This window comes from Crotalus tigris, unplaced genomic scaffold (genome assembly GCF_016545835.1).
Source record: "Crotalus tigris isolate CLP2741 ecotype Arizona unplaced genomic scaffold, ASM1654583v1 scf7180000017668.6805642782:7212621, whole genome shotgun sequence".
Classification (NCBI taxonomy): Eukaryota; Metazoa; Chordata; class Lepidosauria; order Squamata; family Viperidae; genus Crotalus; species Crotalus tigris.
The window spans coordinates 556,246-572,312 of record NW_024096554.1 but is presented as its reverse complement, the minus strand read 5'-3'; the positions used below and the strand labels follow the sequence as shown (position 1 = coordinate 572,312).

Genomic DNA, 16,067 nt, shown 5'->3' with positions numbered 1-16,067 from the left:
AGACAGCCGAAGTCACATTTACCATCAGGCAACTATAAAGCAGCGTGGATGAAACTGGGTGAGATCTACCTCTCTTAAATCCTAACTATCTTTTTTACCTGCATAAGCTGCTCAAAGTACTTTTCCCCCTGTGGAGAGGGAAGGGAGATTTTATCCCTCCCTCTAAAAACAATGGCGACTTACTATCCAGGGGAGTTTAAAATGTTGTAAGAATAACTTGCTCCTAATTGGAATTTTATTTTTTTTAAAGTTTGTGGACTAAAAGATTTTTTATTCTTACTGAAGATCTGGGTTTTTACTTACAAAAAAGAAGTAAAATTGAAAAGATTATAAAATTTTTGGACTTAAAAGAAAATTTTAAATGGTATGGGCGACATCTTGTGGCTAAACCTGATATTACAAGTTGTTATTGCTTAAAAGAGACTTGACCCAAACTATAGATAAGACTTTTGTAACCTTGAGATATCAGCTGTGAGAAGCCCAGCTGTGTTCTATACTCAGTGACAAAAATTTTTTTGCATTCTCTGATTGCAAAGCTTTTAACCTAATACACTACTAAGAGAATATGGATGAAGAATATGGCTGACCAGCTGTACTCAGCAAGTGGTCCTCAATGGAATCGCATCTACATGGAGGGAAGTGTGTAGTGGGGTGCCCCAGGGCTCTGTTCTGGGCCCAGTGCTCTTCAACATCTTCATCAACGATTTGGACAAAGGGATAGATGGGGAACTCATCAAATTTGCAGACGACACCAAACTGGCAGGAATAGCCAACACTCCGGAAGACAGGCTTAAGATACAGAAGGATCTGGACAGACTTGAACACTGGGCACTATCTAACAAAATGAAATTCAATGTGAAAAAAGCAAGGTTCTACATTTAGGCAAGAAAAACCAAATGCACAGGTATAGTATGGGGGGGGTACCTTGCTCAATAGTAATAATTGTGAGAGGGACCTCGGAGTCTTAGTGGACAATCACCTAAATATGAGCCAGCAGTGTGCTGCAGCTGCCAAAAAGGCCAACACAGTGCTAGGCTGCAGTAACAGAGGGATAGAATCAAGATCACGTGAAGTGTTAATACCACTTTACAATGCCTTGGTAAGGCCACACTTGGAATACTGCATCCAGTTTGGTCACCGCGATGTAAAAAAGATGTTGAGACTCTAGAAAGAGTACAGAGAAGAGCAACAAATATGATTAGGGGATTGGAGGCTAAAGCATATAAGGAACGGCTGCTGGAATTCGGTATGTCTAGTTTAATGAAGAGAAGGACAAGGGGAGACATGATAGCAGTATTCCAATATCTTAGGGGCTGCCATATAGAAGAGGGAGTCAAGCTATTTTCCAAAGCGCCTGAAGGCAGGACAAGAAGCAATGGGTGGAAACTAATCAAGGAGAGAAGCAACCTAGAACTAAGGAGAAACTTCCTGACAGTTAGAACAATTAGCCAGTGGAACAACCTGCCTCCAGAAGCGGTGAAGATCAGGAACAGATTCTCTTTATGTTGAAAGCAATTTATGAAACTATTCTTACAGCTACTGATGAAATAAGAAGTTACGGAAAAGAACAAGATGTCAGCCCAGATATACGAACTCAAACTTTGATTACAACTAAAAAATTAACTATACAGAATATATTAGAAAAAGTGGAACAATTAAATATTATGACAGAAGATTCAACTGATCAACTAATACAGTTAATGGAAAACCCAGAAAAGGGACTGACAATGTAGAAAAGGGAAAAGACTTCCTATATAAATCAGAAGAAACCTGAGGATCAAGAAGAAGAACAGACTGAAGAGAAGATAAACAGTTCAGGACAACTATGGAAAAATAGAGAGATGAGGTTTGTTACTCCTCTCAAAAAAATGGTGACTGGATGTTTTTTTTTTCTATGTCAAACAATATACATAACAACACAGCGAGATTTATTTGATGACTCAAAAGCTCCGACATGGAAGATGATTTGGCAAAGAAAGAAAGCTAGAATAAGACTGAAGAAAATTGGGGCTTTGACTTATTAGTGAGAATTAAAATAGAATAAATAGATAAGATGTGTACTTTGAATACTAGATACACTGAATTTGTCCAGTAGTCCTTGCTTTTATTCTTGTGCAAGAGCTGCTCAGGATTTTCATAATAGAAACTTATCATCAATCTCTTATATGTAATAAATCCCCCAAAACAGAGTCTTCACATCAACTCAGTTGTGGCTGTGGGATATTACTGTTTTTTGGATGATATGTTCCCATAATCAACACATAAAGAATATTGTCTTCTAGTTCATAAGGAAACTAATGTGTGACAACAAAGAGTCCTGGCTGAAGATAACCATGTTGTATCCATTGACACTAGTTTTATCAATGACATCTATTTAAGTGTTGAATTTGGCATGGAAATGCATCACCTGAACAGGGCTACAAGACTGTAAATAGCTCCTAGAGCAATTGGAAAAGCCAGTGGACAATACCTGCAGTTTGGAATTACCAGACTTTTAAGAGATTCTTTAATAGTGTTCAGATATAATTTATTCCTCATTTGAGTAAATTTGTTTGCCCTATTTTCATCCTAAGTCGAATTTTATAAGAAATACACTTTTCATTAAAATGCACAACTAATCAGTTAAAAAGTTTAAAGATTTTCTTGTACAAATGTTGTGGTATGTGTATTGCAGGATTCTGCCAACTTTCTCTCAAAGATTCTGCTTCCCATCTCTTCAAAATAAAATTAGACACATTAAGCATATATTTTTTTTTAAAAAATGCACACATTTCTTGGAATGTGTGGACTGGATTTCAATTTGCTATATATAGATAACTTGTAAGATATAGTGGTTAAGATATAGGACCTGACTGTGGAAATTCTGATTCAAATTCATCCTTAGTCATCAAAGATAATTAAGTGACTTTGGGTAAGTCACACTCTGTCAGTCCAATCTCATTATCTCTAGTTGTAGAGACAAAAGTGAAAAAGGGAGCATAATATAATATGTCACCTTCAGCTTCAAGAAGGAAGATGGGATATATATCTAACAACCAAGAAATTCTTCAAAGAGGATAACACAGTATCTTTATGAACCTGTAGTCTCAACAGTATTCACAATTGTTGTGATCGACAGTCATTAAGCTTGTTGTGTACAGCATATATTTAGGCTTTATTCTGTATATATAGACTGAGTATCTTGAATTGGATAGTCATTTGTTTCCATTTTTACAGGTTCTTTTCTGTCCCTCAAGTGAAATGGCTCTAGTTCTTGAAAATATATCCAGCAACACATATTTGCTTTGCTGGAAAAAATCAGCAGAGTTGCCCTGTTCTGAACCGTATAGCTCTATGTAACCTCGTATAGCTCTATGTAACCCTAACTAGTGAGCATGTATCAGTATGTTAGAATGTCTGGCAGTTATTGGGTTAAATGCTGGGTTTGTTGATGGGTCAGTGGGAGGAGTTTCTAAAGGGCATTGGGAGATTTCCTGGACACAAGCCAGATTGGAATGTCTGTCTGAAAGAGGCATGGGCCATCAGATGTCACCCGATGAGCCTGCACCGTTATAAAGATGGTGTGGAAGAGAGCATCATTCTTTTACCTATAGGAATGGACAAAAGATGTATTTTCCAGAAGTAACAACCACAGCATGAATGCAAGTAATCTTTCTGATTGAAATATATTTTTGTTATGAAATCATTTCTATTGAGTTATCTATCTGACTTGATTTAAAAGAAGACGTTTTTAACTCAGAGTCAGAATATGCCCTTATGGAAATAATAATGTCTGATTCTTACTTTAGGATGGACTTCCAGATGCTTCATATTTTGCCCCAGACTGTTTTCATTTCAGCCAGAAGACTCACACCCAGGTTGCTCGGGCGCTGTGGAACAACATGGTAAGAGCTTGTTCTAGAACAGGGGTCCTCAACCTTGGCAACTTTAAGACTTGTGGACTTCAGCTCCTAGAATTCCTCAGCCAGCAATTCTGGGAGTTGAAGTCTACAAGTCTTAAAGTTGCCAAGATTGAGGACCCCTGCTCTAGATTTTCTTTTAATCCCATTCATAAATCTGAGAATGTGGACATTTTGTACTACTATCATAGTCTACTATCATAGTCTAAGAATAATTTAAAAGCAAAGCAAAGAAAAAAACTGAATGAGAACCTGATATGTATCTTTCACATCTATAGAACTGGCATTTGTTTTATGCTATAGGCAGGAACAGTGAGAAGGTTATACACTGAGAAGTGAAGAAAATCTGATAGTAAAAAGCACTGAAACTTTATAATGTCCACAATAAGAAAAACTAACAGGACATACCCATCCTGAAAGTCAATTGTTTTCTGATTATGGAAAGATATTGGTGAATCACATTCACTGTGTATGTAGTGTCACAATGGATTTTTAACTGGATGTCCACTTGTAGATTATTAGGAAGATAAGATTTAGTAAGTCTGTGTTAAGATACTTTCATGCTATCTTAGACAGCCACTGTTATTGCCACACAAATGCTCCTAATTGCATGCATGCAACTCTGTTGCCAAGAATCATCTTCACTTACTGTATATTCCGGCATATAAGACGACTGGGCGTATAAGACGACCCCCAACTTTTCCAGTTAAAATATAGAGTTTGGGCTATACTCGCCGTATAAGACTACCCCTCTTCCATGAGGGAGGGGGAAAGGGAGCACAGTTTCTGAGTTCTCATTGGCCACCTGTAAGTCCAAATGAGTAGCTCAGGGTGTGTGCGTGCATGTGTAGGCATGCGTGTGACTCCTCGGGTCCCTTCCATTGCCCCCCCCCCAGTAGCAAGCTTTGGCTTGGAGCAAGCAGGCTGCACACAGGGATCTCCTCCTCTCAGTCTTCCACCCTGCGAATCCTCCACATCCTCTCCAAGCTGAGTGAGCAGAAAGCCTGCCTGTTTGTCAAAGGCTCTGCCTTGTCAATCGCACACACACCTTGATGAAAATTGCCCTGCCTGCAAAAGGACTTCTCAGCAGTTTTTAAAAGCAACACTACCAAGAATGAAATTGGAGACAGACAGAATGTTTAGGGAAGAAGGAAAGGAAGCAGTTAATAAACTAAGTAAGAAAGGCATTCGCCCTTTGAAAACTTGCATTTCCACAAATGTGATAAGTTGCCCCCTTTTCAGGTAATGGGGGGGAGTAAATGCTTTCCTTTTAATTTGTTATTAAAACTCAGTGCACTACAGTACTTATAGATGGGAGCCAGATTGACCAGCCAGGATCTGTCATAAATAACACCACAAATGCACCATGCAAGTTTATTTAGGCGGGGGGGGGGAACTGCTTGCATAAGCTCGGTGGAAGTCGAGAGGCGAAAGGATTGTGTAGCTGTTTTCTGTCCCCACTCCATTCCTGCTTCGTAAATCCGAGAGGAATTTAGCTGACACCCCTCCCCTTCCAGACCCACAAGCTCCGCCTCCCCCAAGTTACTCTCACAGGCAGTGAGAGGTAAACGCTGAAAAGCCTGCATGAAGAAGCACTGAGAAGTGCCTCGAATGGACGCAGATGCTTAGGTTTGTTTTCATTATATAAAAAAAACCACCCTACAACTCTTTCCCCCCCTTCCCCATTACATGGGCCATCCCTTTCTACTTCCTTTGAATGAATTAATCAGGGGATGGCCACTACCAATCCGCAGTTCTGGAGGGATGGGCAAGGAATTGGGATGCAAAAGGGAGGGAAGAAGAGAAGAGATGGTTTGCAATGTAGCATTATAGAATGGGGATTAAACCTCCAGGAAATCTTACTGTCACGACAGCCAGATAATGCCTATCGTACTCCCAGTATAGAGGCTGGAAAGAGATATCTTTAGTTGATCGGCTGGTTTTAATAATAACCCTAGGACTCTTTTTGAGTGAGAGAGAGGGGGGGGAGAGAAAACTTGCTGAGTAAATATTTTTCCGGCGTATAAGACGACCCCCGACTTTTGCGAAGATTTTAAGTGTTTAGAAAGTCGTCTTATACGCCGGAATATACGGTAGGAGCTTCTTCCCTCTGGAATGGGACAACTTTTCACAGCCAATTTGTCATAGCCAACTCGCCATGGGACAATTCAACAATTCAATTTAATTATTTAAAATAATTAAAAAAATATTTTAATTTTTGTCATTCACATTTTATTTTGTCCCTTCTTTGGCATCCTTTCTTTAAGGATTCTATTGGATTATTTTTTTGATATTAGTGTAATTCTTGTCCCGCAGCAAGTTGGCTATGGCAAGTTGGCCATAGTGAATTGGCTGTGGCAAATTGACCATGGTGAGTTGGCTATGGCAATTGGGCTGTGGAGAATTGTCATAGACCCTCTTCCCTCTTCTCCAGCTAGTAAATTGCAAAATATAAAAATTACTATTCCACCTAATGCAGGCATGTCAAACTTGTGATGTCACATGACATCGAGCAACATATCGTGACTTTTTCCCCATTGCCGGCAATGGGGTAGGCGCAGTTTCAGTGTGATGCATCCGGCCCGTGGCCTGGCAGCTTGACATGCCTGATCTAATGGTTCCAAGAGGTGAATGAGGTGGACTTTTCACAAATGGGTAATTGGTTGTACTGCAATTCCAGAGGATACACAGCAAAACTGCCTGCAATATTTCTTCTGGAGTAATAGTTCAGCTACTAGATTTAGAAAATGCAATCCTTTTGTTTGGAAAGGAACTGAGCCAGATATTCTGCTGCAATATTCTTTCCCCTGTGCATTATATCTTTAATATACTAAAAATTGCAGGATTAGATCGTTATAGTTCAAAAAACAATTATATATTGATTTATCTAATTCTCCGAAAGGTCTGTGGATTACACTTTGTAATGATTTATGGCATCCATTCCTGCATCTTTTGTTTTTCATCTCCTATTCCATGCCCTACATATTTTCTTATTATTTACTACAGTTGGAACCCATTGCAGAAAAGACAATAATACAAAGAATTGAACCTGAGATAACACTCAAATGTCCAAACCAGGTAAATGAATTTTCTTAGGACTCTATAGTGCAATGTAATTTCCAGTACTATTTTCTTTCCCATCCTTGCTGTGCAAGTGAGATTAATATTGTCACCACCATCCTGTTTCTTTTCTATAAATCCTACTGTCAAAGTTCCGACTGATGATCCCAACAAAGTAAGCACAGCTGAGACATTCCAGTCTCTAATGCAAAACTTTATTGAGTACAGCATATCAGCACTGATAAATAAAAAGCCAGCTCTGGCTGAAATGGTACAGTAAATTAAAAGTATAGAACCTCCCTTCCCCCTTAATAGTGCAGGTCACATTCCCTAATTAAGTGTCAGATATTTGTTACAAGAAAAATCTTCAGTTTCCAGCCAATGGTTCTCCGATGACCTTGGTTCTCATGGTGGACCACTCAGACCTGCAATGAGCATTCCAATCATTCCCCCGCCCCCTGTTGGCAAGCTAAGAAACAATGATGGCTGAAGCAGAATACGTTTCTTTGAAGCTTGACACCTGCAAGATAGAAATTATCTGGGTTAGCCTTGATTGGATGCTGGTCACTAACATAGAAGTGAGAATTGCCCTATAGCCTCACTAACCTCAGTGAGGAACTTCTATGGATAAAATGAGACATCAGAAAAGGTATACTGGTATGTATCTGGAAAGTGAGAGATGACATGAGGGGAAGTGTTAATGTGGGTCCATCTGAATTCATTAAAATCCCTTACTCACTCCAAGGACCTAGCACTTCACTAGCACCTACTGTTGTGATGTCTGAACTCCTGGAAGGCACATGGATGAGAAGATATTCTCGTGTTGGTCTTCTTTAAGTGGTGCAACTGCGTTGACTGGCTAAAAAAATTGTGGCTTTGGAGAATATACTGACCTAGGGAATCATGATGATTTCTAGATGGAAGCACCTTCCACAGTTCTTGGGTTAATAAGCTGCATGATTTGCTCTCTGGATTTTGCATCTCTCTCTCCCTCCACCTCCCTCCCTCCCTCCCTCCCTCCCTCTCTCTCTCTCTCTCTCTCTATCTCTCTCTATAACAGAAGCTCCTCTTAGTAGACTAATAAATTCAGAGCTATTATTCCGAAGGGCACTTAATTTCCATGCCTCCCTCCCCCCCACCTGAATCCCACACTTAATTCATCCCACCAACTATCTGTGTATTTTTTTCTGAAGATCAACAGTAACTGAGATGGTAAGGGTAAATGTGAGAGAGATTTAGACTGAAAGAACAATGTAAGGAAAGTTGACTTCTGCCTGAGAAACAATGTCTGCTTTTATCCTGTTAAAATTGCTGAGATCTCATAATCTCCTCCTATTTCATCTGGTTGGTCCCTAATCAGAGGTACAGATAGATGACTGTATAGTATCTGGTTTATTTGTAAGACAGACTTGCCTCTGGAGGGCGCTTTGGGATCATCTTTTCTCTTTGACTTGGCTATTCCTGTTCTGTAGGCCCAGCCATATTTAATGACATACAAAAATAGCAACTATACTTACTACAAGGAAAATACTCCCGTTTATGGAAGCCAGATGCTGTGCAAGGATAAAGCACCATCCATCGAATATCCTACTTCAGGTAATCTTAGCTGTTTGACACCAAAATCAAGAGATATCATTAAGGACAAATTTAAAATATCAACTCTTTCTCAAATTCTAAACAGATTTTGCAGTATTTTCAGCAGGGACCCATACTTTTAAATAAAGTTGCAGATATGATCCATGATAATGAACATTAATTAACATGACTAGCAGGCCTGAAAGAATATAGTTAAGATACTATAGAGCAGTGGTTCTCAACCTGTGGGTCGTGACCCCATTTGGGGTCGAATGACCATTTCACGGGGGTCACCAAACAATGCAGTCCACCATTTTTCCCCCTTGTCCTTAGCTGTGCTATTCCCTTTTATTCTATTGGCTTTTGAAAGCCAATAGAATAGATTCTCTTGAATAGAGTCTAATTCTATTGGCTTTCAAAAGCCAATAGAAATTGTCCAGGCTGTCTCTGCCCTGCTGAGCCCGGCAAAAGTCCCATTCTGCAAACGGTGCTGCAAGTTGTCTGCAGCGAAGGCGAGCTGTCTGGAAGTTTCCACTCCCCCTGCTGAGCAACTACTAAAAATGTAAGTAAAAGAGGGCCAGGGGTGGGAGATGGGAGGCCTGGGGGTGCAGGGAGGGTTGCTGGTGCCTGTGGGGCCCAGCGGGTGCCTTACCTCCCTTGGGCTGGGCCAGCTGGTGGCCCAGCTGGTGGTTGGCCTGCTCCGTCTCTGCCGCTTGCCAGCTACGCCTCAGCCGGCGCAGGGGGCGGCACCATGCATGCGCGACGCTCCAGGGCAGGGAAAGTCCTCGACTTATGACTGGTTGGGTAGTCCTTGACTTATGGCCGGTTGGGTAGTCCTCGACTTATGACCGGTTGGGTAGTCCTCGACTTACGACCAGTTGGAGGTCGCGGCATTAAAAAGGTTGAGAACCACTGCTATAGAGAGCCAGTTTGGTCTAGTGATGAAGGCACCAGGCTAGAAACCAGAAGACCGTGAGTTCAAGTCCTGAATTAGCCACGAAAACCAGTTGGGTGACTTTGGGCCAGTCATTCTGTCAGCCCAACCCACCTCACAGGGGGTTCTTGTGGGAAAAACAGAAGGAGGAGGACCAGTTGGACATGTTCGCCACCTTGAGTTATGTGTAGAAATAATAAGGATACAAACAAACAAAACAAATACTAATAATGTATTGTCACTGGGGGAGGAGGAGCCTTTTTAAGGAAATGTGGATTGTTCATTTATACAAAAAATAAAGATGTACTTAAAGATGTGAGACTTACTCTTATGCAGATGTACTCTTACTCTTATTCAGTTGAATTGCAAAAGAGTTCAGTTGAACTTATTCTGAGGCTTGTGTAAGATTATAATCTAAGTATTAGAAGAAAACTTATGAAAACATCCTGATGATGTTGGCTGTGACTTATACATGTTTCTGTTGTACTACCTACATCTTTAAGATTTCTCAGAATTTTTTTTTTTCTTCTGGACCCAAAACCCCAGATTGAGACCTTAAATAACTACTCTATAAATCAACTAACTACTACAGAGGAGGATATTTCACAAGTCTATGTACAAATGGAGAACTTTGAAGATCAAAAAATGACTATAAGTGAAGTTCTCCCATTTCCAAAACTAACAGGAATTGACAGCCAGACGCGATCGATTGAAAGTTATGACAACCTGGATAATCAAGCTGAAATTATAATATGGAATAAAATGGACTATATTGCTTATATGATACTGGAAAAAGGGGAAGAGAATTTTGATCAGATCAATTTGTTGATAAACATTAGTACTCAAATACTGAGATTTGATGACATAGATGCGACATTACGGAAACCAGCTTGGTATAGAAAAAAAGCCAGAGTTAGATTTAAAAATGTGATTTAAAATCTTAATTATTGGGTCAAAAAGGCTTTAGAGATTTGGACTGATTTGACAATCTAATTGAATAAATGAAAGCAGTAAGATAACAATTGGTGTAATATTATGTTTGTCTTAGATATGATAGTTAATTTGGTTGAAAGTTAAATTTTACTTAATAGGTCGAAATGATTCTTTTTTTGTTTTTTGTTTTACTCTGTTTATATAGAAAACTATTTTGTAATAGCAGAAGAATTGGAGAGCTCTATGATAAGAGAAGAAAGGGTATTAATTAATGATGTATTAAATTAAGAGATGGAATATATGTGAAAATATTAGAATGTTATTCTTGGAATATTATGTGTGTTGTAGAAGGGATTCCCAAAATTTTATTAATGTGTTTGTTTAAGATCAATTGGAATATTTTAATTGAAATTAGTGGAGCTTAAAAGCAGAAGTGATTTATGTAGATGTAATAGTAGGGATGATTCTGTGGATTAATTGAATTTTAAGAAGAAATAGATTAAACTAAATTTGTTATATCATGTGAAGCAATAGAGGGGGGAATTTTTTAAGGTATTAATTTTAGTTATATATATATGACTTGTTTTGCTATGATTGATTAGCCTTTCACCACGGTGTTTTCCTGAGCACTTTGATGTTAAAATTAAAAAAAACAATAAAATGTGTATTAAAAAAAAAGATTTCTCAGAATTTTTTTTCTGCAACATATCAGAAAAGTTCATTAGTGTGCTTGCTCTTGCAGTTGGAAAAATCAAATAATTTATGGCTCCGCTGCTGTGAATAGTTAATTCTGACTTTTGAATCTTACATGCATTATTATGCTATTTTTTCTTAATAGTATGAATACTTTACAGGTAGTTCTTAGCAACTGCCTTATTTAGTGACTGCTCAGTTAGGATGGCAATGAAAAAGTAGCTTTACAACCAATCCTTGCATTTGCAACCTGCTCAGGTCTATGAAGCAAAGGAAAACTGAAGACCACAAGCACAGTTGTGTTTTTACTTAGCGATGGCTTCAGTTTACAATCAAGTTGTTGATCCTAGTTGTGGTTGTTAAACAAGGACTATCTGTATTTATTTAGCATATACCACTAACTTCAGTGGCTTTCAAGGAGAGGATAGAACCAGTGGAAACCATGAATTGATAAAGTAATGCAATAATATCACTAAGTACAGTCAAGAAGTTATGTTCATTAACATAAATGTTTGGAAGAAGTGATGAGAGATAGCTTTTTGGCACCAGGAAAACCTAATTAAAAGAAACAACGTTTCCCGTGTCAAAAGAAGAATGGCCCTGGAAAATGGTGTTCAGGAACCAGAGGAGGGAGGCCTGCTCCAAGTAACCTCAAAAGGCTAATACTATCTGGCAGGACCCAGAATCTGATGGAGTCATCACCAGCATTAATATAGAGGCATCACAGATTGATTGTGAAGGCAGTACACGTCTTCTGAATTGGAACCATTACATTCACTCTCACTCTGTAGAGAACTTGGGGTGAAACAAAGGTGACATTGTGAAGACATGTCTTACAAAAATTATGAATAAGGCTTTTTTTATGCTGAAATTAGCAACCTCTTGCAGGAACCTCTTGCTTCCTGCAAGAGGTTTAATTACAATGTTTTTTTTCCCTTTGTTCTTTTTGTTTTACAGTGCATAGCCTAAAACCAGCTGATGTGCAAGTAATAGCTGCCTTGGGAGATTCCATGACTGTAAGAAGCCTGGTTCTTTTGCCACTCTTTGTCTAGGAAAGCTGTGGTTCCCTTTGTTTATTTAAATACAGAGTACAGATTCATGTGCTAGCTCCTGGGAGAGGCAAAGGCTACTCCCACTGTGGAAATGTAGCCTTAGGACACAGTGTCAAACTCACTGCGTCACGTGATGTGTTGCAAAGTATTGTGACTTCTTTTGCATTGCCGGCACGGCATCTGTATGATGCAACCGCCCACCGGCCGGCAGTTTGACACCCCTACTGTAGGTTCATCATAATTCTCAGCCCTAATGAGATTTTTTTTCTCTGACTCAGTATGAATCAAATCATTATGGCTCAGGTTTTCATGTAAATCCAGACTGGCTTTTTCAACAAAACTGACAGCCTTAATCACTTCATTAAGTAATTTAATCAGACATTGATAGCAGCTGTTTTGAGTTCTAAAGGGAAACTTCATCAGTCTGTTATTTTTATCCCTGACTCCCTGAACTTGAGCAAAGCTGGACTATTGGTATGAGTGGCAAAACACTTTTGTAATTTTAATATAAAGCATGGCAGAGGCTGACAGTGAGGAAAAACCAAAATCAAGTTATTGGTTCCCCCCCCCAATGCACAATTTTAAAAGTTGATTGTTCATAGCAAGAGTTCAGATTTCAGATGAAGGATCATAGCTCTTAGAATGTCAGGTATTAAAGCTTTATGAACAAATGTAGCTCAGTTGTTCTGGGTGTATTCTAAGTGCTCATTTTGTGTAGGTAGGATGAGAGGAGAATTAAGGTGGCAGGATTTCCTGATTGTTCCAGAATGAGAGGGTAACACAGTGCAGAAGATGTGTGGATGTGGCCTACATGAGGGGCACTGATTTCTAAATTGTGCTGCTACTTCTCCCAATCATCTTCATTTTGTCTCTTTGTTGCATTCTATGGGCTTCCAAGAAAAACTCTGTTTTTGTTGCACCTTTACACATATGCAACAACCCCATTTTGACTTTTCTCCATTCAGCTTCGTTGAATAAATAATGGGACAGCAGTAGTACAAGTGCTCACTGAACTGATAGTGTATCATTTCTTGATGAATTTCTCGGCTGTATTGCTCCATTAATCTTGCATCCTGCTTATAACAGCTCAAAACACCACTTTGTGCATCCATAAATCTTGTTGATGGGACATGGTGTATGCCTCCACTATTTCAGATTTTTTAAAATGTCATACAGGGGAGGCTTGTAATAATAATAATGTGTGGATAAAAATGCCAGATCCACCTAACATGTGGCTGGCTGTGTGACCAATTATAATAATAAGTTTTGGACTGCACTTAAAATCTATGCATTGACAAAATTTCCATCTGTCAATTACAAAAGGCCTCACTGCTTGGATCCTCACATATATTATGCGTATACATTATGACATTCTAGATTGGGGGTGTCAAACTCGCCATGTCACGTGACGTGTTGTGACTTATCGTGACTTTTTTCCTCTTGCCAGAGCTGGGGTGGGCGTGGCTTCCACGTGACGCATCCGGCCCACGGGCTGGCAGTTTGACAGCCCTGTTCTAGATTTTTGGGAAGAACTTGATGCAGATGAAGGCTAACAATATTTAAAGAACTGGCAGCTGGGATTTCACACTTTTGTGTATATCATTATAATTAAATAAGTATAAAGGTCAGATACCCATGTCATAAGTGCCAAAGATTTAAGGGGGTAGTTTTATTTGAGCAATAAAAAAAGGAAAAGAAAACACAAAATACATAAATGGTGAAATCGTTCTTTCTATTTTTTCTGAGATAGGCTGGTATTGGAATTGGATCAGCACCAAATGATATGCAGGATATGCATACACAATATCGGGGTCTGGCTTGGAGGTAAGTTTGCTGTCTTTGGGCTCAAATCATGGCTGGTTAAAGTGTTATCCATCCGTCCTTGAGCTGGCAGAAAAGTCTGCTACAATATTCTGCCATAATATTCTGCTACAATAATAAGCACAGCAGATGGCGCTGTTCTTGTTTGCTTACTGCGAGTTCAGGAACTGATGGAGTCCCTTGGATTAATTTTATATCTGGTGGGGAAAACAAGCACTTTTTGGAGTGGGGTCAGTTTAGATAAATGCTTAGTATAGTAGGTTTATCCACTTGTCAAGTTATCCAATAACAGATGGTAGTACCTAAAGAGACCCAGGATATAATAGGGGGGAATTCTCCCAATGCTTCTTGTAACACTGCCTTCATCCTGTTTTTATAACTTTTATTATTGCAATGACTCACAGATGAATGCTAAAACTCAGTATGGCCTTGATGAGATCACTGCCAGGACATGCCTGAGGCCACTGCAATTGTCAGGCTGTTTGTTATTTATGAACTAGACTCCATTTCCTTTCAATCATGGTTGGCAATGCAGCTTATTCATCGTGGATTTGCTCCTCCCCCCTTGCTTTGCCCCATATACCCATCTATGACTGTTACCTGTCAGCTGGGTTCACCTTCTTTCAGAAGAGCCTTGATCCCATGTTTAGAAATTGCCCATCAGGCAACAGATGCAGAGCAAAAACTTTGCAAGACCCCTGTCCCATTCCCCTCGTGCTGTTTCTGTGTGCCTGTTATCTATCAAAGGAACTGTTGTTGAACATGAGTTGAATGCTGTTTCAAAAGACCAAAATACACTCAACTAGGCTATTTCTGAACATTCTTGAAACAGCATTAAACCATTCAGCAAGGAGGCTACTTCATTCATCTTGCATTTTTAAAGTTTCACCATGTGTTCTATATCTATGGAGCAAAATAATACCAGTTTTAAGTGGTTTAATTAAGATGACACCTCAAAAATCTTGAGAGCTGTTATTTGCTGATATGCTGAGAATACTATGAGTCCATATTCCTTTCCCTGTAGGGTTACAGTTTTTGGAATTTTCTGAAGGAAGTCTAACTCCTGAATCTCTTTATAATTGCTATGCTGAATCTGCTATGCCAAGGAAAGTTTAAAAAGTTGCCCATTTCTTCAAAATAAAGATTATCTTTGTTCTATAGAAATCTGGGTATATTTTAGAATAAAAAACACTGGCCATGTTATGTGAGGGTTCCTGTTTGGCATTAGCAAATTCAATTCTTGCTCAGATCATACAAGCATTAATATTCCATAAACACTTATTCATTTATTGTCAGAGATTGGCCAAGCCAGGAGGAGTCAAGTGAGGAATTGGTCTGGAATCATTACATAGGCATTAGAGAGCAAGGTCCAACCCCTCCTCTCCCCCCCTCTCAATGCTGTTGAACCTTATCTAGTCTAACCCAGGTACAAACTGTCAGCCTGGGAAGATTGCTGTGAAATAGGCATTGAGCAATAAAGTAACTAATGTAAACTCTTCACATGTGGGTCTGGTTGTTTGTGTCTGACATGAATGTACCTTGTCTTCTCCATCTTTTCCCTGCTATTTATATCAGCATTTCTTGGTTCTAGTTATCGTGCTACCTAAACTGCATTTTTCATGAAAAAGAAGGTGCTTGCCACCAGTTCTATTTTATACTAACGGGCTTGGTGTCTTCTTCTGTTTTTTTTATTTTATTTATTTATTGCAGCATTGGAGGAGATGCTTCATTAAGGAATGTAACAACTTTACCAAGTACGTCAAGCCTGGCTTCTGCAATTGTGCTATGAGAAAATAGCAATTGCTCCCTCTGTGTATTGTTATTAAGAATAAGTAATTCAATAAGAAGGGAACCTGTGACACAATAGAGGCACAGAACTCAATGTTGCAGTTGATATCAGAGTTATTCTTAAAATTTGGCATTGCTTCCTGACTCTGAATGTTTGATCAATCAAAATATAATCTTATCTGCAGATAGGAATAAGACAGTGTTGGTTTTTTTCAAAGGCTTTTGTTGTAGATGGTCAATTTATTTGGAGGATTTGAATTATAATTAACAAATAATTTATTCTTAAATTGAAATCCTCCAATACTTGTCTGC

The 16,067-nt window shown here is 39.0% G+C and overlaps 1 protein-coding gene across 1 annotated transcript in view; it reads left to right on the top strand.

Annotated features, from left to right (window-relative positions):
- The window catches only part of PLB1 (phospholipase B1), a 118,036-nt gene that overhangs the window by 61,976 nt on the left and 39,993 nt on the right, over positions 1-16,067 (top strand). Inside the window, exons 29-34 of the mRNA XM_039337052.1 lie at positions 3,789-3,884; positions 6,906-6,977; positions 8,432-8,555; positions 12,052-12,110; positions 13,897-13,970; positions 15,678-15,721. Coding sequence (XP_039192986.1) covers positions 3,789-3,884; positions 6,906-6,977; positions 8,432-8,555; positions 12,052-12,110; positions 13,897-13,970; positions 15,678-15,721 — 469 coding nt within the window. The remainder of the gene's footprint in view (positions 1-3,788; positions 3,885-6,905; positions 6,978-8,431; positions 8,556-12,051; positions 12,111-13,896; positions 13,971-15,677; positions 15,722-16,067) is intronic.